The following is a 25,028-nucleotide window of genomic DNA, read 5'->3' as shown; positions in this document are numbered from 1 at the left end:
AGTGTATTCTTTAGTACTTAGGAATAGTTTATCTTTAGATTTGAACAATTGTTGCTATTCGCCAGAAATGGCTAGAAACATCATTTCTTTTCATGGTTTATTTAGACAAGGTTTTAGATTTTCTTTTAATAATGAGAATGGTTGTATTTTAGCTTATCTAAATGGTGTCTTTTACTTTGAAGCTATACCATGTAATGGAATTTATGAAACTGTTATGATTGTTGATAACTTAGGAAATGATGTTTTGTACTTGGATTCTTCCAATAGTATGGATAAGGCATCCTTATGGCATTGTCGTCTTGGACATGTCAATAAGAGACGCATAGCCCAAATCCAAAAGGATGGAGTGTTGGAGTCATTCGACCTTAGGGAAGATGACACATGCGAGTCTTGTTTACTTGGAAAAATGACTAAGTCACCCTTCGCTGGTACGTGCGAAAGGGGTGAGGGTCTATTGGACCTCATACATACCGATGTATGTGGACCGTTTAGATCTACCACAAAAGATGGAAACCGCTTCTACGTGACTTTTACCGATGACTATAGTAGATATGGGTATATCTACTTAATCAAGCAAAAGTCAAAAACTTTTGAAAAGTTCAAAGAGTTCAAGAATGAAGTGGAGAATCAATTGGGCAGGAAGATCAAGATGATTCGATCCGATCGAGGAGGAGAGTACCTAAGTCTTGAATTCCACGATTATCTCAAGGAGTGTGGAATAGTTTCACAATTGACGCCACCTAGGACACCACAATTAAATGGTGTGGCAGAAAGGTGTAATCAAACCTTGTTGGACATGGTTCGCTCTATGATGAGTCGTGCTTCGCTATCTATCTCTTTTTGGGGGTATGCCTTAAAGATTGCCGCCCATATCCTTAACCGAGTCCCTACTAAGAAGGTTGCCAAAACACCTCACGAGATGTGGACGGGGAAATCTCCTTCGTTAGCACATATCAAGGTTTGGGGTTGCGAGGCTTTCGTAAGACGAGATACTCACGGCAAGCTTGAACCTCGTAGTGAGCGATGTATTTTCATCGGCTACCCGTAGAGATCCTTTGGATATCTTTTCTATAGACCGAAGGACAATGTTGTCTTTGTTGCGAGGAGAGGAGTTTTCCGAGAGCAAGAACTCATAAGCCAAGGGGACAGTGGGAGGCAAATCGATCTTGACCAAGGAACCGAGAGATCATGGTAGATCACGACATATCGACAGAAAATATCACTTTATTAGACATCGCGTAGAAGAAGGACAACTCGTAGTGAAGAGGATATCATCAGAAGATAACCCAGCAGATCCTCTTACGAAGGGACTGAGTAGGGTTAAGCATTTGCAGCATGCTAGGAGTATTGGGCTGAAGGATGATATTAGCGTAGATTAGATAGTATTAGAAATGTGTAATAGATAAATGTAATTAACATCTGATGATTAAATAAAGGAGTTTTGTTTATAAGTAATGTTACTGTCTTATGTTAATTGTTTAACTATTGTTTCACTTTGCATGTTTTGACTTCCAGAATAATTGAGTTTATTAGGAATAATCGAATTATTCAAATTGTCCACAATCGTTCATATGTTGGAAGTAGGTATGAATGAAGATTGTCATGAATAGGTGTGTAGAGTGTCTAAATGGTTTTAGACATAGCAAAAGATTACTGCAACATTCATGAGTGCTTATGAACTAGATTTGAGCATTGGAACAAAACCGCGCTTGCTGGAATCACCTTATGGAATGTGATAGTAAATGGGTGATCGCAAGACGATAATATCATATAGTCTTAAAACCTAGATATATGGTTTGTTATTGGTTAATTGATTGTACATTGATAATGCGAAAACGCATTGGTAACTCGATGTTATAAAACGCATTGTTGTGTGTAGTTGGTTAATGAATAAGTAAATGCATATAAGTCGAAGTTTATATGTAAGTTTTATCCTTTGAAGGAAAAAGTGATATCTCGGCCGCTCGATGATTTGATTTGACTTATGTGTCGAGCCCGGTCAGAACTGAATTGATGTGTTCGATTAAGTTCTATGTCAAATAAATTGGAAATCGAGAAACCAAATGCTAGACTAACTATTCCATAGTATTGTCAGCATGATATCTAACAGAGGACTGTACGATCCCTTATCTGAAGGACAAGATTGATTAGATCAAAGTTTGACAGCGTCTTTGAGAGCTACGATTGCAAATCGGAATGTACCTGCACATATAGTTACTAGACTTATCCAAGTGGGAGACTGTTGGAATAGTGTCTAAGGCTGCAACTATAATAGGCAAGTATTTGACCCGATTGTGCATGGTCCTTTTGGGTTGCCTTCACCATAGCAACATGGTAGGATGATTTATTATGAGAGAATAGATATTATTAATATATTATGAGAATAATATAAGGAATAATAATATAGTTATTTGATTAATATAAGTCATAGAATAATTAATATTAATTTGGTGACTTAAGGAGATTAATTAAATAAGAGGGTATAAACTGTCAATTGTTTGATAGTTAAACTTTAGACTGTAAATCCTTATTGGATAGGGGTTGGAGGATTTCTAGGCTAGGATAAGCCTCAAAATCGTCCAAGGCATTATCTTGGGAAGGATTTGGATTGCTTTGAGTAATAGTTATCCAACTAGGGTTTGAGTTGTAACCCTTAAGGAGTCTACAAGTATAAATAGACCCTATGGCAAAGGGAATTCGGTACTTCATCTAAAGTAGAGAACCCCTGGCCAAATTCCCTCCTCTCTCCTCTCTCTCAAATCATCCTCTTTGCTAGTTGGTGTTTGTAAGCCATTAGAGGAGTGACAATTGTGACTCTAAAGCTCCAAAAACAAGAAGATCAAACAAGTGTTTCAAGGTATGCTTCTAACTCTGGTTTTGTGTTGTTCTTATACCTAATTAGCCATTAGGAGTCTTGGATTCAAAGCATGTTTAATAGAGAAACCTAGATCCGAGCATTAGGGTTTGTATGCGCACTTAGGAATGTTCTTATGTACAAAACCCATCACTAAGCTCTCTCCCGAGACTTTGCAGTGATCTCTACCATAGTCTCAGTAGTCTGGCGGAGATCTAACAACCCTTGCGTCAACTGTTGCGCCTCAATCTCCAGGGAAAACACCGCCCGAAATCCGGTCGAAAATTCATCACATGGCACAGCATCGACCGCGTCATCAACCAAATCACTACCAATCTCTTCTCATTAATCATGCCCCTATCCTTTAGGAAATAAGAAGTAAATCGGACATTGTCCCTCTCATGGAATAGTTGGCACGAAAAGTGTTGACGGAATTGTTAACCCTCTGCTGCTAGCTATGGGGTCCCTAGCCCCATGATAACTTGGAGCTTCAGAAGCTATGAATGCCCGACTCATCAATGTACGCGTCCCTATCATGGCTGCTATCTCAGTGTAGAATGCACTCGGCCTCTCATCATAAATCTCTAAAATGCCCTTCTTGACCATACCGAAGATCACAGGAGTCTACTAAGTGATACTATGCGTACTCTCATATGGAATGAACTCCCTTATCTGACCATCAAGCTGTCCGGCTCTAGAGTCCGAGCCTGATCCCTTACCGGCACCAGATCTACCATATGGCCTACCACGTAGCGTCACCATACTCGGAAATATACCATCACAATAATCAAAATACTCATCATAACTCAAGGGATCTCACACACTACAATTTTCATGGGTTCATCTTAGCCTTCATTGATTCGAGTATAGATTCTATGCTTTTAGTAGTACGGGCCCATACTACCTTCCATATCTATCCATACTTTCCTCAAGAACTACCTTGACTCAACAAGTCCCTTCTCGGCTACTCTCATCCTAGGACTGCCCTAGGGTAATCACAATCCCACTCTCCGCCATCAACCGCATAAGAAGTCCTTGCTATCCCCCTAACTAGCTCGCGAATACCATTACATATCACTAAGACTAGATAATTCTTCAAATGAGAGATCCTACCCTACAACGGTTGGACTCAAACAAGAGCTGTGAAATAGAGCTAGACCTAACCTTCTAAAATTATTTACTTCTCGCAATATTTAACTTAACATATTCGTTTACTAATTAGTTGAAAAGGCAACTAGAACTCCTAAAAGCACAAGGCAAAAAACATTCGATCATCGAGTAAACATAATCAAGTATATACTAGTCAAACCATCATACTGACTAATCTGTACTAGCATGCAGTTCATAAAGTTGATACACATATAATAGGCACATAAGGCATCCTTCCTTGATGCTTAGCCCTAATCTAGCATGCAATTCTCATAACATAACATAACATAAACTTGTATGGGTAGTTTGGGAGTACTTACTTGAGCTCGACTGATTGCATGTACCACACCCTTTTTCTTTTCTCAAAATTCTTTCCTCTTTTCAATTTCTTTTGAAAATTTCCATACCAAGTCGTTAGTTTGAGTTCAGACACACTCGAGAGTGTGCCCGAATTCCTCAAACCAAGGCTTTGATACCAACTTGAAACATCCCAAAAATACAGTCCAAAAGTTTCATTATAAATCATTAAGAAAACCTTAATATCAAACATCATATAAAAATCATAAGTCGTGTATCTCGAAATATTACAAACATCTGTCAAATATATCAGAGTAAAAACACACTAGGCTACAGCAAATGGTGTTCGCACTGCAATCATCTCGATCTCCTCTTTTAAAAACCGAAGTACCTGAAACTAAAACTTTAAACTGTAAGCACGATGCTTAGGGAGTCTCCCCAAACTACCACATACCATACACATAATCGTGCTACTGACAGACACGGGCCCCGCCTACACTCTAAGAGATACGGGCCCCGCCCACACTCGGTTAACTTGGAGATACGAGCCCCGCCCACACTCTACTAACTAGGAGATATGAGACCCATCCACACTCCGCTAACTAGGATATATGGGCCCCACCCACACTCACATACATAAACAAACACATACAAGTATCACACGGACAACTAGTACACAACATACTATTATACCAATAACCACACTCAAGTAATGATGACATACCAGCCCCACCCACACTCAACTAATGATGAGATACAAGCCCCGCCCACACTCGAATAATGATGAGATATGGGCCCCACCCACACTCGGCTAATGATGAGATACGGGCCCGCCCACACTCGAATAATGATGAGATACAAGCCCTGTCCATACTCACATACGTAAACAAACACATACAAGTATCACACATACAACACGTATAACAATCCAACAATCTGGTTGATATCTATACTCTGATAATAATGAGATACGGGCCTCGCCCACACTCAGTATTCCTACCAAGAACATATATACTACACGAGCCAACATTGGTGCCTTAGACCCATTCCTACTAGAAGAGGACTCACCTCGCACTACTAAAGTCCAACAAATAAATCTTGGACTGCTGGCTGATAGATCCCCAAGTTGTCAACATCAAAACAAAACCCACTTAACCATTTAGGTTTCCAATGTATAACTATAAAATACACACTTGGGGTAAAAGGACCATTTACCCGTAACATAGCTTGGTCCAAGACCAAGGCCCAACTCATACTTTGATGGCCGAAAAGTCAAACAATGATCTAAAGCCCAAAATATGGCCCAATTTTCCAAATTCGGCCCAAACTCCTCACATGGTCTTTCTTTAAGGCCCAACCATTTATTCGGGTCCGAACACTTAGCAATCCAATGGTCCAATACCTCATAATCATCAAGGCCCAGTTATGGCCCATCTATGGCCTAATTTTGCCAATTGGGCCCAAGCCTATCCAATGGGCCTTATCCTAAAGCCCAATCAAAATATTCTAGTCCATATACTTGTTAGTAGTTGGTCATCAAGAGTCCAGACATCTAGGCCTAACTCAAAAGCCAACATAATTAGGGTTTTCACGTGAAATGACGATTAGGGTTAAATAGAAACACTTAACCCGTTAAGGACTTAATACTTTAAGTCCATCAATCTACTAGGTCAATCATACAATGTAATTTGGCATAATTCAAATTTCAATTCTAATGGCACATTACGTAGGTCCCGATAGGTCCAAACCAACAAACCCAAAATTAGTGTTTTCTAAAACCTAATTCGATCTTCTAACCCAAACACAAGCCAACCAAGTCCAAAATTAAGCTTTTAGGTCCATTATGGTTCCACTAGGTCAGACACCACCCACTGCTACCTCGGGAAGTGGTGGTCAGCGGCGGCGGCCACCATTTCTAATGGTGGTGATGGTGGTTCCAGCCAAAATTCCATACACCGCTTTGCACCTATAAAATACACACTCACACACACAAAAATACACACACAGCCACCCTTCATGGTGGTTGGTGGCGGCAGAAAACGATGCTAGCCACCACCGTATGGTGGTAGCAGTGGATTTCTAGCCAAAACACGCATGCCTACGCATTCAACTCGTGGCAGCAACATATATATGAAAATGAGTCAAGACTAAAGCTGTCAACCACCAACTACGAAGCTGTTGTCGTTGAAACAAGTAGAAATAGCGGTTCAAGGACCACTGGCGACCACAACTGTCATACACAACGAAAAATTAAGGAAAGGAACAAAAGATGGATGAGATAAGTTATAGTTTAACCTGACCGAGGCCTTCCCGTCATTCACAGCCTGAGCTTCAGCATTCTCAGTTTTCTTGCATTGGTCTCGGCAATCATCCAGTTGCACACAGTATCTCCGGCAGCAGGTTGCGATGGTGACACATCAATGGCGAGGCAGCAAGCGGTGGCTGAGGAAGTTCTCGATGATGACGACTGAAGTCTTGCTAGGTTTAGGGTTTGTTGGTGTATCATCACACGGGATAAAAAGCCACCGAGTCCACACATGTGCCCATACGAAACTTGTTTTCCATTTTCCAATTTCGGCCCCTCCTCTATAAACCTTTTTCAACCTAAGTCGAAAACTTACCTATTAGCCCTTGCTTCCATAAATCCTTTCATATTAAGTCCAATACTTACCAAACATCCCCTTACTTCTAAAAATCTTTAAAAAATAAATCCTGAAATTACACTTTAACCCACAAAAACCCAATTTATATCATTTGGTTCGCAGAAAACAACACTCTGCTAACTATTATGGATTTTAGGGCTATAATTTATATAAAATTTTTATCCATTTTTTTATGTAATAAACAAGGTGTTACAACAGTTTCATAGAAGTACTTGACTAGTTTATTGACCACGATGACTTTTTGTGGTCGGTAATTTTTGGCTTATATTTGTTTGATTTTTAATACTTATCTTGCATATTGTTGCTTGGTTTGTTTTTTTGTTTTGCTTTTTTGCAGATAGTGGCTAGCCATTGCGAATAACATATAAAGCAAGGGACCGCACAAGAAAGAGAAACCTGGTCACCTCTTCATCGTTTGTTGCACAGGTTGATCATGAATACCATTAATCAAAGACAAGAAATGATAAGGTCCCAACATTGGATGTGTTTTTCTTATGTGACCTCATCACACCTAATATCTATATGGGCATCCCATTCCTTTTGGTGAAATTTCTCTCAATCCTAGCAAGAAAAGATCGCCTTGGTTCTCCTTTATATGGCGGGATGTTGATCACCCGCATTGCACGGCCAATTGGCATTCTTGACAAGCATGAAGCCATGTACTTGAGAGTGGAGCCTCAAAAAGCTTTTTCTCCTTTTCTTTATAAAAGGGATAATATTGTTGTTCATAATGGGTATGGTAATTTTTCCATTCCCAATGATACTCCCCACAACCTACCCGGTAGTCGGGTAATACAGAGGGGTGGTGATGCCGATGAAGATGAGCCTCTAGTAATCTTGACAGAGGTCGACCTCCCCATGGACCCCTATAATGTGACTTTGAGGCAGTTCCAGGACAACTTGGCATGCAGTGTTAATTATACGAATATGAATTTGGATTTCATGATGCATTAAATGCATTTCACTCGACCCGATGATTTTTCGGCTATATATCCGCATGTTCCAAGTTGGGAGGAGCTGTGGTGGGAGTGACAAGGAGGAGCTAGTGGCAGTGGAGGTAGTGGTTATAATAATGATGATGAGGAATGAAAGATTGTTATCCTTTTCTTGCAAGTGAATAATAAGACACATTTTTGGGTTTATTTTGGTTTGTTTGGCGTGGTTATTTATTTTGGATATTTATCTTTTTTATTTGGTTGTTTTAATTTGACTCCTAGTTTTATCACTTGTCTTTGCTTTAGATTCCCACGAATTTTTGAGTCCATGTGAGGGGCAGTTTTGGTAAAAGAATGATGCATTTTAGAGAAAGATTAGAAAACGGCGAGAGAAGCGAGAGTTGAGCATTTCGAGTGTTATTTTGAGAAAACGAGTGAAGAGTCATGTCATCGAAATGTTTATCTTTGTTGGTGCTAAAGAGTATTGAAGAAATCTGTTGTATACAACACTGATTTGTGCCATTTCGTACTCAACATGACGTGGTTCTTTTCACCACGTTGTGGTGTCGTACCATGAGGTGGTGCCTTTTTGAGTCTGATTTTCGAGTCAAATCCTATACATTGTGAAGTATAAGTGTCCAAGTCATTGAGTCATGTTCCATAGCGGTTAACCACTTCTATTTCCACACTTTTGAGCAAGCTATACTACACACATCAGCCACACGAATCAAGATGCATCTTCTCTCCTAGGGGAGTCTATTCCTTTTTCTCCCTCTTTAATTTTATAGCATGCATTAAGGTCATTGCATGAATTAACTGTGGGGTATGGGGTATATTGCATTAGAGAAAAAAGCATTTGATTTTCTTTTACAAAAAATTGCATTGCTAGTTTTCACAAATTTGCATTCATATAGACTTGAAATAATAGCTTAATTTAGGAAAAGGTAGCTAATAAATTTTTTTTACTAGTATTGGGTGGGATAATTCGAAAAGAGCCCAAATGTTTAACCGAGCCAACACATGCTATAGTGTATTTGTGGCTTTCCATTTCCTAGTGAAAATTCATGAGGTATGAAAGGTAATCTGGTAGTTTATATGATATTATATGTTTTGCAACCTATACTTGAAATCTATGCAGGAGAGCTTATGTAGTCATTGCACTTAGACTAATTCCTCTAACCAATAAAGGTTGAAGTTAAACTCATTGCTTAAGCATGTAGGACTTTGAGTGAAAAAAACGAGATATAAAAAAAGAGAAAAATTACCAAAAAGTTGAAGAATTTTGGAGCTGACAAAGTATGAAATCTAAAGATCAAAAATTCTAAAGAAATTATAAAAGTGAAGATACCCAAAATCAAACAAAAAAGTGGTGAATTCAAGAATTGAAAGACAAATATCAAAGAAGAGATGAATTCCAAAGAACTCCATTGTGGTATCTAGTTGTAATTTTTCTAGAATTTATGTGTACTTGGTAGTTTAACCAAAAATACCTTGAGGTTAAGAAAGATTTATAAGGATTGATTTGTAGGGTTGCAAAAATGAGTGTCGTATAAGGTAAGGGGTGAACGTTCATATGGATTGTGAGTATTTAGGAATGGGAGGTTTTTAGGAATTATAGACACTAATACATGTATTACGGTATTGGGATAATGGTTGGGTTTGAAATGGATTGTTTTATGTGATACTGATGAAATAATAAATCAATTTGCTTGAGGGCAAGCAAAGAATAAGTGTGGGGATTTTGATATGTGTATATCTATACATATAATTCTACATCATATATTAATATTTTCAATTACTTTTATGCCATTTATAGAATAAAAGGTACTTAATTTGTTATGGATTGTGTTGAAGGGATAAAAGACATGCTTTGAGCAAAAATGAAGTTGAAAGCTGGAAGTTGGAAGCTAGAAGCTAGGATTTTAATGAAGACTTTTAGATGAAGAAAAAATGCACTCAACACGTCGTGGCAACATCCCCATGGCGTGGTGTTTTGATATTTCCAGATTAACTTTGAAGACTTGTTGAATACGGGATAACTATGAAGACCACGACGTGGTGGCCAAACCATGTCTAGTGGTCTGTTTTTCTAGAAACTATAAATATATGTCTTTCTTCTCCGATCTGGGAAGGTTTGCTGAGAACTATTGACGATTTTTGAAGGCCAAGGATCTAAATTGAAGCTTGGAAGTGAAGAAATCGATTGTAGTTTTGGAATTAAGAGCATTAAGGCAATAAAACTATTAATTACGATTTTCTATTCTAGTTTAATCATGTTTATGCTTAAGAATTTGGTTTTTCTGATTTTAGTTGCTGAAATCATGGGTTATAAACCCTATGACTTTCGTTTGGTGTAGATTTCATCGACTATGTATGGTTTGATTTATGGTTGGATTAAGTTCTTATTGGTTATTTATTGATTTAGCTTATTAAAGATTCTCTCGTACTTATGATAACTACTTAATTTATTTATTGCTGAGTTTAATTAAGTTTGCATGGCTATCTTTCTTAATTGAACTTGAATCTTATGATCTTTGTGTATTACAAAAATTGTAGGACTAGAGTTTTGACTAAAACCTAGGGTTAGATAGAAAAGTGGGTGAATAAGTGTATGGGATAATATATGATGACCAATCATATATTGAATTGAATCAATTAATAAAATTTGATCAATTTATTATAAGTCTAATTTAACTCAAACCAAACACTAGTGAGCTTGTTAGTTTATCTACTTGATCACCGTTTGAATGAACTTGTTTGCTAAAGGATTATGTTAGTGAATATTAACTAAGTTATCTTAGGAATCGGTAACCAATCTTAATCCAATGCACTTCCATAAATCAACCATAATAGCAAGTAAATTGAAACTAAACCAAAGTCTCTCAAATACCTTGGTTTAAATCGTTTCCTTTTGTTTCTTGCTTTAGTTTGATATTTGCTTTAGTTAACTGTAAGTTTAGCTTAGTTACTTAAGTTTCCATTCTTACAAAACCATAGAAACCCTTTTTCTAAATTTGTTAATAATTTAGTTAGATAGTAGATAAGAATTAACTAAATATCTCGTTCCTTGTGTTCGATACTTGTCTTTTGTGCTATACTATTTACAATAAGGTGCACTACCTTAGGTAGAAATTTAGTTACATTAGTAGGATAAAACTAGTGCGTAGTTATTTTTCACATCGGTGGAACACTTACATTTGAGGAACTCAAAGAGGGACTTAAATGTGTTTGGAGCTGAATTTATGAAGCTTGAAATAAAGGGCTTAATGGATGTTGTAAGGTTTTCTTCTTTTTCTTCTTTCCCTTTTTCTTTTTTCTTTTTAGTTTTGCGAGGTTGAAAGTTGATGGAATTACAGGCTGATATTGACAGTAGTGGAACCATAGATTATGGTGAGTTTCATGCTTAAACTATTCACTTGAACAAACTGGAGAAAAAAGTTAAAGGTTAAAAAGGCTACAGTGAATGGATGGTATGATCGGGTATGTTTTGGCTTGGGTATGCTTTCAAATGATTTTTTTTCATCATTGGTTTTCAAATGCGCACATCATTTTGTAAAAATTTATTTTGGTATAGATTCCACAATTTATTGTCATATATTCTTTCGATTGTTTGACATATGAAGGTTATTAGTTCTAGGGTTAACAGAGTGTAATAAAAATTGGAAGGAGATTCAGAAACACTTTCTAACTTATGAAACTCCACATTAGGCAAGTCTAAATAAGCATATTTGCATTCCTTCTTTAGATTTTCGAAACTTAATACGTAGAACAACAATGAAAACATTAATTATGGTCCAAAAATGTCTATACCTTTTCAGGATCTGATGATTTCAAATTTGTATTTGTAAACAAAAATGTATACATATTGCAATGCTCTGTGGACTGTTTAGGTTATGGAAAATGTCATCTATAGGGAATCCTTAACTTCTTGGTCTTATCTTCTCAAGAATAAAAATGGAATTTTTTTCATGAAGTGGGAGAAATTCATATTTATTCTTGGATGTATAGATAAAGTAAAATGTCTATTTTCACGAAGTAGCAACATACTTTCATTTAAAATCATGTCGTTTTCTTTGGTGTATCCAACCCCATAAAGCGGAAATTATTCCTTAGTTATTATGAATGTATTCGTATATTATTTAAATATTTTTTTGAATGCATAACAATAACTTTAAATATAAAAAATATGTTTTCAAAGATACAAATATATTATAAAGGTATTTATTCATTTAAAAACTTATTTAAACATTTAAATACACATTTATACATTTGGAATCTATGTATAACTTTAAAATTATATATATATATATATACACACACACACACAAACACACACACACGCATTAAAAATATATGTATTTAATAGGTACAAATATATATTTATTTTTTATAAAAATATAATATAAATATGAAAATACCTATTAGTATGGTTTATATATATTGTATAAAACACATATTTGTATGTAGATTAAATTACACGAATAGTCACTTGTGCATGTGTCAAAAGACACGTTCATTCCATATTTTCAAAAATTAACTTGGATCATCCCTTGTTTGATTTAAGCTCGCACACTTCATTCCTGAAAGATGAATGTGTTGCGAACTTAGTCTATCCGAGAACTTAAGTGACCATAATACCCTTGTGTTTTTATTTTTTATATGTATTTGATGTTATTATTGTTAATTTTAGTTACAAAAAAATAAAGGCCCACTACACTACACCCCCTACTCTATCTCCTCACTTCACTGTCTTATTAATCAGAGTGAACAAAGAAAAAAACACATAAACATACACACACATACACAAACAAACTCGATGCAAGGGAAATATGAGATCTACAACTTGCTGACTAATCAACATCCACTAACACCATCTCTACCCTCGAACAAAACTTATCTCAATACCTTTCACCATCTCTATCCAACTCCTTCACACATACTCACATCTTAACCATCGATGTCTAAATCCACTTCTAGCAATATCTAAAGCCATCGCCTCACCGAAGAAGGTGACCTTACAGATCTACACTTTGTTAAACTATCACTACCTATGAGCCGCCATCACCACCTGTGCGCTTAAACCACTTGTGATCCATCATCACAACACTAGATCACCCTAACGCTTCCTGAAACGCTAACTATCGAAACATTTATTCAAAACCTTAAATTTGAGGTTGTGGTTATGTTGATTTGGTGAAGAGCGGGAAAACAATAACTTGAAGAGAGGGATACAATGCATATGCTACTTTCTGGTGGTCCATATCTCTAACAACGACGTGGTTTTCCAGTGGAGAGAAGCGCTTTCTTATGTTATTTGATGGTGGTTTCTCTAGATCCGGTGATGATGGTGGTCGACGGTGGTTTCAATAGATCTGGTGGTCTTAGTGACATTTCATTAGGTTAAATTTATGACATTACAACCATCCAACTCCTTTCTCAAACTGTTTTACATCTATTAAAATATGGAATGAAAAATGTTTTGGATGTTGATTTTGATGGGTTATGAGCATTACAACATTCCTATGGGCACATGCAACCCTAATTGCTTTGGATCTAAGTTTTTCTCTATTGAACATGCAAATATGAACACCAAAGCAATAACCCTAGATCTAGTCTATACAATTTTGAAATTCACACACACACATATATATATATATATATATATATATATATATATATATATATAGGTTTGATGATTACCTCACTTGTTATATTGTAAAAATAAGAACAATTCTTGAAGTCCTTGACTCTTGAAAGCTTAGTGCCCCAACTGTTTCACCTCTAATGGAGTCAAAAATACTCAATGCAAAGAATGAAGAAGGAGAGAGGTAAAAATCAGCTAGGGAAACTCTTAGAAGCTTAGGGATGAAATCCTTAGCCTTGGAGAGTTTATATAGTTGGGGCTATTAGGGTTTTAAGGTGGAAACCCTAATTTCCTTGCTTAGGCCTTAAGCAGTCAATGGACCTCCATAATAGAATCCTTGGACGAATTCTATAGGGCCTCCTATAGATTTTGTCCAGTCCTTACATTGGAGTCTATCAACCCAACTTTGCAACTATCAATGATTTGCAAAACCGGTCCCTTTATTATTAATCAGTTCCTTTAATCTTAAAATTAATATCAAATTATTTTCTGATTAATTACTGAATAATAATATGATTTCCAAATAATATATTAATCTTATAATATATTAATAAAGTCATTCTGAGTAACAATTTATTATTCATATAATAAATCCTACTCTCTCTCTCTATCTATCTCTTTCTCTCTCTCTCTCTCTCTCTCTCTCTCTCTCTCTCCTTTAGGCATCGTATCAAGTTGCATGAGTGAAGGATACACAAAAGGATCATGCTACATATCAAATCAAGTACATACCAAATATAGTTATGGGCTTAGACACCTAATCCAATAGTCTCCCACTTGGATAAGTCTAATAACTATTATTGCAAGTATGACTTCGGAATTTGACAAGCAATCGTAGCTTTCAAAATCCGTTGTCGAACTCTGATCTTATCAGTAACACATCCTTTAGATAAGTGATCAAATATTCCTCCGTTCTACAAGGTATTGTATGGACATCATACATGGATTATAATCATTCTCTCTCTCTAAGGTTTGTTTCCCAACTTCCGATTTATGACGACTGACTCAGACTACATTTGAACACATCAACTTAGTCTAGGCTTGGCCAAGCGCTTAAGGTGTCATCAATAAATCATCGAGGGGCCCACATATATCGCTTTCATCCCATTAAGGGTAAAAGGAACAGATAAACTTCGACTCATATGCTTGTACTATTTACTCATCAAATCACACACAATAATACATTTTATAACATCAGGTTACTGATATGTTTACGAATTATTAATACACAATTGACTTGTAAACAACAACTATATGTCTCCATTTCAAGAATATAATATATTATCGTCTCACAAGAATAACCTAATCCAATATAGTCTCAAACTTTTTGAATATAAATAAAAAACCTATTATTTAATCACCATATTAATTAGACCATATTCATTGTTTACTATTTCGTCTAATCAACTCAATACTTGAATTAAAACGATAGCCATCCCATGCTCCAAGCATGCACACTATGTTTATCTATGGTCCTTCCTTTTGTAATTTCAAGGCACCAAAGTCATAGAGACTTGGCCAATGACATTACAAAACATTCCACTGGAGATTTGTTACAGAGCAATTCCATGGAGATGAAGTCTCACATTCAAAGAGCATTCCTTGAACATCCTTCTTGCATTAAAGTTTCTAACTTTACACATAGATTCTTAATATCCAACTCCCATTATGGAAACATTTCCATAATTGCCATATGACAATCCATTCTTAATAGAATATTATCTATTCAGAATTATATTAATATGGTCCATCCATCATTATACTTCCAACTGTCCCAAGCAACGAATCCTTAACATTAGATTGTCCATAACAATTGTTTAATAGCTTTAGCCATATGCAATTCTAGTTCTTTTCCCTCTTAATGCCATATGCATTTGGAAAAGCAGAAAAGATTAATATTATAGCATATGTAATCAATCCTATATACCAAGCATATGGATTCGATACATAATGTCTTACATAAATACATGATACTTTATCAATCACTTGGTACAATATCTCTATATAAAGAATTTCCTTATGTTGAATGATTTATATATATATATATATATATATATATATATATATATATATATATATATATGTATATATATATATATATAATTTCAATCTAAGCTTTTAGATTTGAAATGAAGTATGAGTATCTTCTCCAAATAACTTTCTATAGCAAAACAACATCCAAACTTGCAACTTTGCAAATTTGTAACTTTTGTTTCCTATAATTAGCATTGTCTACTTGCAACACTAAGTGTAATAACTATGCTCCCACTAGCATAATAATTAACATAATAATTATGCTCTCACTAGCATAACGATTATGTTCTTTCTACCATAACGATTATGCTCCCACTAGCTTTGACATATACGTAGAAATCAGTTGCACTTCTAGAAATCATTACACATTGACTTTCTTACCAAAGTTCAGATTTCTGATACGTGGTGCTTTTATAAGTATTTTTCCTAAATTTCTCAAGCTTATACACCTTTCAATAGATAGCTTATGTGTGTGTTTAAAGCTTTTCAACACTTATAGCAGTAAGTCCCGAATGTTCAAACTGTTTGTTATTTCTCACAATTCGAGCCATGAAAAGGGATTCCGTAATCATACTCGAATTTGAGAACGCAATCATCACACCTGCTAACTCTAATCCTTTAAAATATACTGGTGAAAGCGTTTCCTCTCAATCATTTTCATGAAGTGGAGAGAAACCTCTTACTACTTAGATTTTGTGGTGTATGTGCTCCTATCCATGTGAATTCGTCATTTCTAACCATTATCATAAGATAAGGTTTATGAAAAATTCAAACTCATATAGAATGAACCTGCTTATTCTTACTTTCTTGCCATCCGGTAACACAAGGGCCTACCATTGGTTCGAAGTTATTGAGCAGCTCATCCATACTGATCAATGTACCTTCACTGATCAAGGTGTTTTGCCTTATACGAGTAAATGAGAACTCATTAAACTCACATGCGTAGTCAACTTAACTAGAATGGGCACAGAAACAAGAATATGTCAACACGATAGGTTATCATCTTCAAGTCATGTGCTAGTGATTACTAAAAGGTTTGTTCTTGATGAGATCTTGAATCTATTCAAGACAACTTAAGACTCCCACTGACCTTTTGACATATAAGATTCTTTGTCAAGCAACATTCCTTGACAAACAAATATTGTAGAGTTAGTGCAGATTCTTATCCAGACAACACTTTGTATAATTGTTCTTAGTTGGTCTTTGTTTTAGCCAAAACATCACAACTACCAATTTCAAATGTGCAAGAACGAGAAATATTTCTAATCCACATTTTATGAGGTGTTATAAACCTACTGAGAACATGTTACTCAAGGTACTACTTGGAATAACTAGAGTATAACTCTAAAACATGATTTTGGAATGAAGTATGATTTATCCTTTTGATTTAACTATCTCAACAATACCCGATTCCTCTTCTTAGTCATATAAATGCACTGACGTGTCCTTAGATGATCAATTGTGACATGGTTCCATAATCATTAGGATGATCATAAAACAGGACACTAAAATACTCTCCTTTCTTTTCAAATTGGAGAAACTTTTAGGATCATCAATTGTGAACATGGTTCCATAATCATTAGGATGAACCATTAGTAAATTATGACGAATAGACTCATCATCCTTTGTGATGGATATGAGTAGTGCACATCAATGTGTACTAGATCCTTTAGTCTTTCACTTGACTCACATACACATGTGAACAAGGATCAATATTTCCCATACATCACATAATTCAATATTCCCAAAGATCAAGATTCTCATACATCACATAATTTAATATTACATGATTCCAAGTTTCTGTCCAATTGAAACTTGGGTGATGAGAATCCTTCCTCACTTGGTAAATTAAGACACTACCACAAACGATATAACAAAGATTCAAATTCATTTTCAATATTACTAAGAAAAGAAATATAAACACCAATTTTCACCAATGTTATTGCAAGGATACTTAAAACTAAGATAAAGTCAAAATTTTATGTTATTAATAAAATGCGGAAAAACTTTTCCTTACAAAGAAAATACATATGGAAACTATGTTTCTAAATATTCCTTGGCAATCTATCATAACTCCCATGTAGCAGGTCAAAAATCCGACCATCAAACCACATGATTGAAATCCATCTCTTACGATCAAATTCAGCTTGCTTCTTTTTTAAGCTTCCTTCCTTTTCTTCGATCCTACAAATATCACATCATGTATTAAGAATCTATAAATAAGAACTTAATAGAGTTAGATAGTGGACTTACCTGAAGTAGAGTGATACAATTTGACTTTACTATCCTTACGATCTTTCAGGTAGATACGACAGCTTCGCATCCGATGCCCCTTCTCTTGGCAATAGAAACATATGGACTCTTTGAGAATGACACATGGAACTATCTCAGAATTTTCCTTTCTCTTATGATCAAACTTTTCAACCATGGCCAATTTCTCTCCTTTAGGAGAAGAAATCATTTCTGGACTATCACCGTTGTCATCGTCTATACCCATGGAAATTTGGGAAGTGGATATTTCAATCAATTTTGCTTTACCATTATGCTAAATCATTGTTGATTCAGCAGCAATTAACAAATATGTCAGATCAATAAGGGTCACGTTGTGGTCTGTCATATAGCAGTCCTGAACGAACTGACTATACGACTCGAGAAGTGATTGAAGAACCAAGTCAACAACCAACTTCCTAGGGAAGACGACACCCAACATTCCCAGTTTGTCAAGGTGCAACTTCATGTTTAGAACATGTGCACATACAGAGTTTCCATCTTTATGTTTGCATGCCAATAGGGCTTGAGTGGCCTTGAACTTTTCAAATCGACGAACACATAGGCCAGGGAGAATTACTGGAGGAGGTGGAAGAAAAGAAGTATGATTTCTGGTTCCATCAACACACGGATGAGGGATTGATCTTTCAGCTTGATCGACACGTGGAAGATCATATTAAGAAGAAAAGCCTTTTCCAAAGGATTGAGGAAAACCAAAGTTGTTTGAATTAGACATCTACAAAAGGGAGAAATTCAAGTTAGTTGATACAATCCTTAATATAACATCCAAATGAAATATTAAGGCTAGGACCCAACACAATAATACACAATTCGGAAGATGGATGCCATAATCCAATTGCAAATTATTTGAAGGTAGGTAAATGACGATTTGCCAATTCCACCATGAAAACAAAATTTTATGAATTAAGTTTTAGATGAAACTCCTAGATATTTTAAGATTCATTGAACATTTCAATGGCATGTTTAATCTCGATTATGCCCTTCAAGTTTGTGACTGGGATACCGAGGATCACGAACAATGTATGAATAACCATGCAAATTGGCTTGGTACTCTCGATGTCATTTATCACCAAATCAATGTGTCGGTTAACCATACACACTCCATTCGTCTATTATAATTTCTAAGCTACCCATTGACATCCTTCATTAGCCCACATTAGTGTGTCGGTTACCCGCACACGCTCCACTAACTGACCAGTAAGGTGCAATGTGCATTTTCATGGGTTAGCATCAAATTCACATTTTCCTAAAGTAACTAAGACTTGGAATTTGTAAAAGGTTTAATTACTTTGTATTTTCATTATACTTGTTAATGAGAATGTCATATCCTACCCGTTCGGTTAGTGACCTTCCACTAGTCAAGAGTGCGGTCGGTAAGAGTGGATACCCAATAACAGTTATTTTATAGGCCGCTTCCTTAAACACCATTTATAGACCAGCTTCGTAAATAATGCCTACTAACGATAACACTAACCTTTACTTATATATATATATATATATATATATATATATATATATATATATATATATATATATATAAAATTAAACTTTTAATCTTATATAGTATAAGGGTGTATTTTAATCTGTTAAAATTCTAACTGGTGTAATCCTTTAATAAATTAGACTTTTAATTTAGTTAAATTTTAAACGATATTATGGATTTATTAATTCTCTCGTTTAATTAAACACTTAATTAATTTGATTAATAAAATCCAATAGGGTGTATTTTTTAAACTATTCAAAATACCAAGGTTCTAAATTTAAGATTTCAAAATTAAAGTTATTTAATGAAATTTTAAATTATAAAACCATGAGGTGCATTTTTGAAACGTTTCAAAATACTTAGGTTTAACCATTTTAATTTTCAAAAAATTAAAAAACTATTAATTTCAAATTTAAACTATAAAACCAAGATGGTGTAATTTAAAACTTTTTCAAAATTACTAAGTTAAATATTTGAATCAAAATAATCTTATATTATCCATATTTAACCAAATCTTAAATTTTGATAAGGATATATCATACCAATCAGGAAAATCGAATTTAGGCATTAAACGAGTTATGGTAATAATCCAAATCATAATCTGATCAAAAAACAAAAAATATGGAACCAAGCGAGTCAACCCGCCGAGTTGGCAAGTGAACTCGCCGAGTTCAAGCAACTCGTCAAGTCCTCTATGGAACTCGTCGAGTTCAAGTGCCAGATAGTAGAAAAATCGATTTATTGTTCTTTTAGCAGTGTACTCTTTCACCAATTCAATTGAAAAAACATCCTAGGCTCTGATACCACTGATGTGTTACGAGCATTGCAACATTTCTATGTGCACATGCAACCCTAATTGCTTTAGATCTAAGTTTTTCTCTATTGAACATGCAAATATGAACACCAAAGCAATAACTCTAGATCTAGTATATATAATTTCGAAATTCACATATATATTACGGTTTGGTGATTACCTCACTTGTTATATTGTAATAACAAGAACAATTCATGAAGTCGTTGACTCTTGAAAGCTTAGTGCCCCAACTGTTGCACCTCTAATGGAGTCACAAACACTCAATGCAAAGAATGAAGAAGGAGAGAGGTAAAAATCGGCTAGGGAAACTCTTGGAAGCTTAGGGACGAAATCCTTAGCCTTGGAGAGTTTATATAATTAAGGCTATTAGGGTTTTAAGGTGGAAACCCTACTTTCCTTGCTTAGGCCTTAAGTAGTCTGTGAACCTCCATAATAGAAGCCTTAGACGAATTCCGTAGGGCCTCTTATAGATTTCGTCTAGTTGTTGCATATGAGTCTATCAACCCAACTTTGTAGCTATCAATGATTTGCAAAACCAGTCCCTCCATTATTAATCAGTTACTTTAATCACAAAATTAATATCAAATTAATTGCTGATTAATTACTAATTCATAATATGATTTACAAATAATATATTAATGTTATAGTATATTAATAAAATCATTCTAAGTACCAATTTTTTATTCATATAATAAATCCTAATCTCCCCCCCCCCTCTCTCTCTCTCTCTCTCTCTCTCTCTCTCTCTCTCTCTTTCCTCTAGTCATCCTATCAAGTTGAATGAGTGAAGCAATCCAAAAGGACCATGCTACATATCAAATCAAGTACATACCAAATATATTTATGAGCTTAGACACCTAATCCAATAGATTTAGGGGACAAATAGATAATTAAAATATTCTCACTCAAGCTGTAGTTGTTTATATTTTGGTTGAGACGAGACGAGATAAGATGGTTGACGGTTGAGGGTGGTGCCGATATATATGGGTGCTGGTGATGCCTATAGGTGAACGATATGGAAGGAAAAGGAAATGATGAAGGGGGGTGTGGGAGCTAATGACACCCAAAAAAATTCATATTAATTTAATTTATTTAATTTGTAAATAAAAATTAAATATTAAAAAAAAATGAATGCACAATTTAGTTATTTCATGTCAAAAAGGACGAAATATGCAACATTTAATGATATGGGGTGATCTTAGTTAATTTAAAAAAAAAGTCTAATCACATATTTTGACAACTACACCAGAAATAATCTGTGTAAAACATGTATAAATATGCGGTTTATACAATATAAAACACACTAATAGATTTTTTCATTTTCATATGTAAACGATATTTTTTATACGAAATAAATATATATTTATACCTATTAAATACTAATAAATATAAATTTTTGATACATAAATACATTATAAATGTATAAATATGTTTTTAAAGGTATACACATGCTTTCAACTATATAAATATGTACTTAAATGTATAAGTATGTTTTTCAAATGTATAAATACCGTTAAAGTATATTTGTACTTTCAAAAACATATTTTTAGCTTTAAAATTATATTTATATATTTAAAATATATTTGAATCAAAATATATACATGCATTCATAAAAATATATAACAAAATAAATAATCACCATGTCAGCGCCTATATGACGCAGGTAAACTTGACAAAAAAATGTTAAACACATCCATTTTTAATGAACTATAAATACCTAAGTTAAAGTGTAAATCGGAACATTTATACGAAAACATAGAGGCTTTTATCCCATTAGCCCTAAGATATATCATCCTCTACCTTTACAGATTTAATCCTTTTGTCTGCCTACATCTAAAATTCTTGTAAATGTCATGCATGTAGGAAGCACATAGGTTGCATAATCAACATTCCATTTAATTGTTCATGGATGAAGGGAGAAATAACGTAAGTAAATGACCTAAGTAGCTATATTAAAAAGAAAAGCTATATTAAAAACCCGTGATTAGACTATATATGATTTGCGTCCATTATGGACCTATAGTTCTACAATTAATGTAAAAAATAATCAGCTGTTTATGATGATTAAAAAAGCTTGTGGATATATATATTTCTCAGCTTAGCACATGCTTATTTGTCCTAATATATATAACAATGAGTTGCATAAATGACAAACAATTAAAGTTTATATTTATAGAAATCTTCGCATTTTCTTACATCTTCCATTCCCTGGCTCGTTGCAAAAGCCGGTCTCTAGTAAATGAGAGTTTAGATAACTACGTTCCCAAGGATGTAGAGGGCTCTAAATACACACCTTATTTTCTGCCATTTATTAATTAATATAAAATATAAAATAATTTTAACAATTTATTAGATAATACATAAGTTCACGTCAAACTGAAATTTCAAAATTCAAATGTTGAAAAGGTGAGCGTCTTAATGAATTAAGCGTGTCATGAGAAGAGAAGGTGATGGTGGTAAAGAGCGTTGTGTGCTTGTGATTCACATTAATTAAAAAGGTGGTGTAAAAATTGAGAGGTGATCTTGTGAGCTGCTTATTAATCAATCCAAAGGCTCCTCTTTCACATAAAAATAATAATTTTAATTTCTCTATTTCTTTATATTAAAAAAATATTCGTGTACAATGTATACATATAAAGTCAAAGCTATCCCTAGCAGACCAACTATGTCACGTTACATAGAGATAAACCTCGCCACAATCTTGATCTTCATGCATATTTAAGACCATATATAGCTCTGCCTAGCTTCCCCTTCTTTGTCCATATGTTCTTGGCCTAACCCCACTTCGTTATCTCCATCATTTACTAATTGATTACTATTTTACTAAATTCTGGACCCATATTATCATGCAAATTACATAAGATTTTGTCTTTTTGGTTTCGATTATTGGTCAAAGTCTTTCTTGTTTTGTATATATATACCCATGGAGAAAGATGATACCAACTACTCGGTATGAACATATGAACCACAAATATCCATCTTTTTTCATCACCATGTTGTTTTACACTGAATTCGAACTCTTGCAGGGAGGTTTTCTTGGGGTCGACTTCAATGGTGATCATGACCATGGCCATCATCATCTTCATCAGCATCAGCAGCACCACAATCAGCAGTTCATGGTTAAAAACACATACGAGAATGGGAACCAAATGGTGGATTACTTAATCAATAATCCAATACAACAACTACCTAATTCCGGTGGTTTTTGTACCTCAAACTCGTTGGATAAGTTAAGTTTTGCAGATGTGATGCAGTTTGCAGATCTTGGACCCAAGTTGGCTTTGAACCAAAATAAAACAAGTCATCATCATGATGAAGATCAAGAAAATGGGATAGATCCGGTTTACTTCTTGAAATTCCCAGTTTTAAACGAGAGGAATATTCAAGAAGATCATCAGAGTCTACTTGCTCCTATTGGAGACGATGAAAACGAGACTCGAGTAGTGATTGATGGAGGAGAAAGAGATGAAGAAGGTAGGGTTTCTGAAGGTACGTCTGTTCGACTTCAATTTATCGGTGAAGATGCTCATAAAACCCTAGTCGGTGATGGAAAGAACAAGAGAAAAAGACCAAGAACTATAAAGACGAGTGAAGAAGTTGAGAGCCAAAGAATGACTCATATCGCAGTCGAAAGAAACAGACGAAAACAAATGAACGAACATTTACGTGTTCTTAGGTCTCTCATGCCAGGATCTTATGTTCAAAGGGTATGAAATTTATCTACTTAATTATCTTTAGCTTTCCTAAAAACTCTTTTTGACGATTACTTTAACTGTATAGGGTGATCAAGCTTCAATTATCGGTGGTGCAATCGAGTTTGTGAGAGAATTAGAACAACTTCTTCAATGTCTGGAGTCACAAAAACGACGAAGACTCTATGGCGACACTCCCAGAGTCGTCGGAGATTCGTCATCTCTTCCAATCCTTCAGCAAGCTCAACAAGGTCCACCGGGAGTGTTCTACCCTCCGCCTGATGATCAAATGAAGCTGGTTGAATTCGACGGTGGACTCAAGGAAGAGATGGCGGAGAGCAAGTCATGTTTGGCTGATGTCGAAGTGCGACTTTTAGGGTTTGACGCCATGATCAAGATTTTGTGTCGGAGAAGGTCTGGTCAGCTTATTAAAATCATCGCTGCACTTGAAGATTTACAGTTCAATATCCTCCATACCAACATCACCACCATTGAACAAACTGTGCTCTATTCATTCAATGTCAAGGTATCACCATATACTTCTCCTTGATTCACACTTGCGTTAATTCTTCCTCTTTTTTCTGTTCGAATCTGTATCTAATGTGTTTGATAATCAATCAATTTGTATAGGTTGCTAGCGAACCGAGGTTTTCTGCTGAAGACATAGCGAATTCGGTACAACAAATTATTAGTTTTGTGCATGCAAATATCAGTAGTTGATAAACATAAAAATATTCGTCCGTTTTAATCTTCATTTCCAACAGATACAATCTATTCCAATAGCTAAGTCGATCCCTCAATGAAAGTTTTCATAGGCATAAGTATCAGATTCTTTAGTTGCAATATTCAATATATTTTATATATGGGTATTTTACATTACATGTACGTTAAACTTAAAGCATAGCTTATACTATTTCGTGAGGATTTATTCCAGTTATTATATATTAAAATACGTGGAATTATTATAGTCAACGTAAGTCACATTTCATGTCAAAAAGTCCGCAAAGATATACGTGGGGATGTTATAATCATATTATTGATATACTAGTATTATTACATGCATTTAATTAATTTGTTCGTACAGAGGTAGCATTTTAGCAAATTAACATAACACAAGCTCAGATTCGAATGAAACAAAATTGTAATAAGTTGTTTTACATGACTTGAACGCCCG

At 34.9% G+C, this 25,028-nt stretch overlaps 1 protein-coding gene across 2 annotated transcripts; it reads left to right on the top strand.

Moving 5' to 3' along the window:
• The first annotated feature begins 22,774 nt into the window (after positions 1-22,774).
• LOC145031252 (transcription factor FAMA-like) lies at positions 22,775-24,787 on the top strand. Of its 2 annotated transcripts, XM_078979773.1 has the most exons (4): positions 22,775-23,112; positions 23,189-23,869; positions 23,943-24,380; positions 24,485-24,787. In XM_078979773.1, the coding sequence occupies exons 1-4, from the start codon at positions 23,086-23,088 to the stop codon at positions 24,572-24,574; spliced, it is 1,236 nt and encodes a 411-aa protein (XP_078835899.1). In that variant the 5' UTR covers positions 22,775-23,085; the 3' UTR covers positions 24,575-24,787. The 2 variants fall into 2 exon arrangements, with proteins under 2 accessions (XP_078835899.1, XP_078835898.1); XM_078979772.1 differs by lacking the exon at positions 22,775-23,112 and having other exon boundaries at positions 23,121-23,869.
• The last annotated feature ends 241 nt before the right edge of the window (positions 24,788-25,028 follow it).

The sequence above is a fragment of the Lactuca saligna genome, chromosome 2 (genome assembly GCF_052625555.1).
Source record: "Lactuca saligna cultivar CGN05327 chromosome 2, ASM5262555v1, whole genome shotgun sequence".
NCBI classification, from domain to species: domain Eukaryota; kingdom Viridiplantae; phylum Streptophyta; class Magnoliopsida; order Asterales; family Asteraceae; genus Lactuca; species Lactuca saligna.
This window is presented reverse-complemented; position numbering and strand designations above follow the sequence as displayed.

What these genes read in the sequence shown, in the direction of transcription:
- LOC145031252 (XM_078979772.1), top strand. Translation starts at nt 23,123, where the DNA reads ATGAACCACAAATATCCATCTTTTTTCATCACCATGTTGTTTTACACT. An exon ending in CAGGATCTTATGTTCAAAGG is followed by an intron (nt 23,870 to 23,942) that starts GTATGAAATTTA and finishes TTAACTGTATAG; the next exon opens with GGTGATCAAGCTTCAATTAT. An exon ending in TCTATTCATTCAATGTCAAG is followed by an intron (nt 24,381 to 24,484) that starts GTATCACCATAT and finishes CAATTTGTATAG; the next exon opens with GTTGCTAGCGAACCGAGGTT.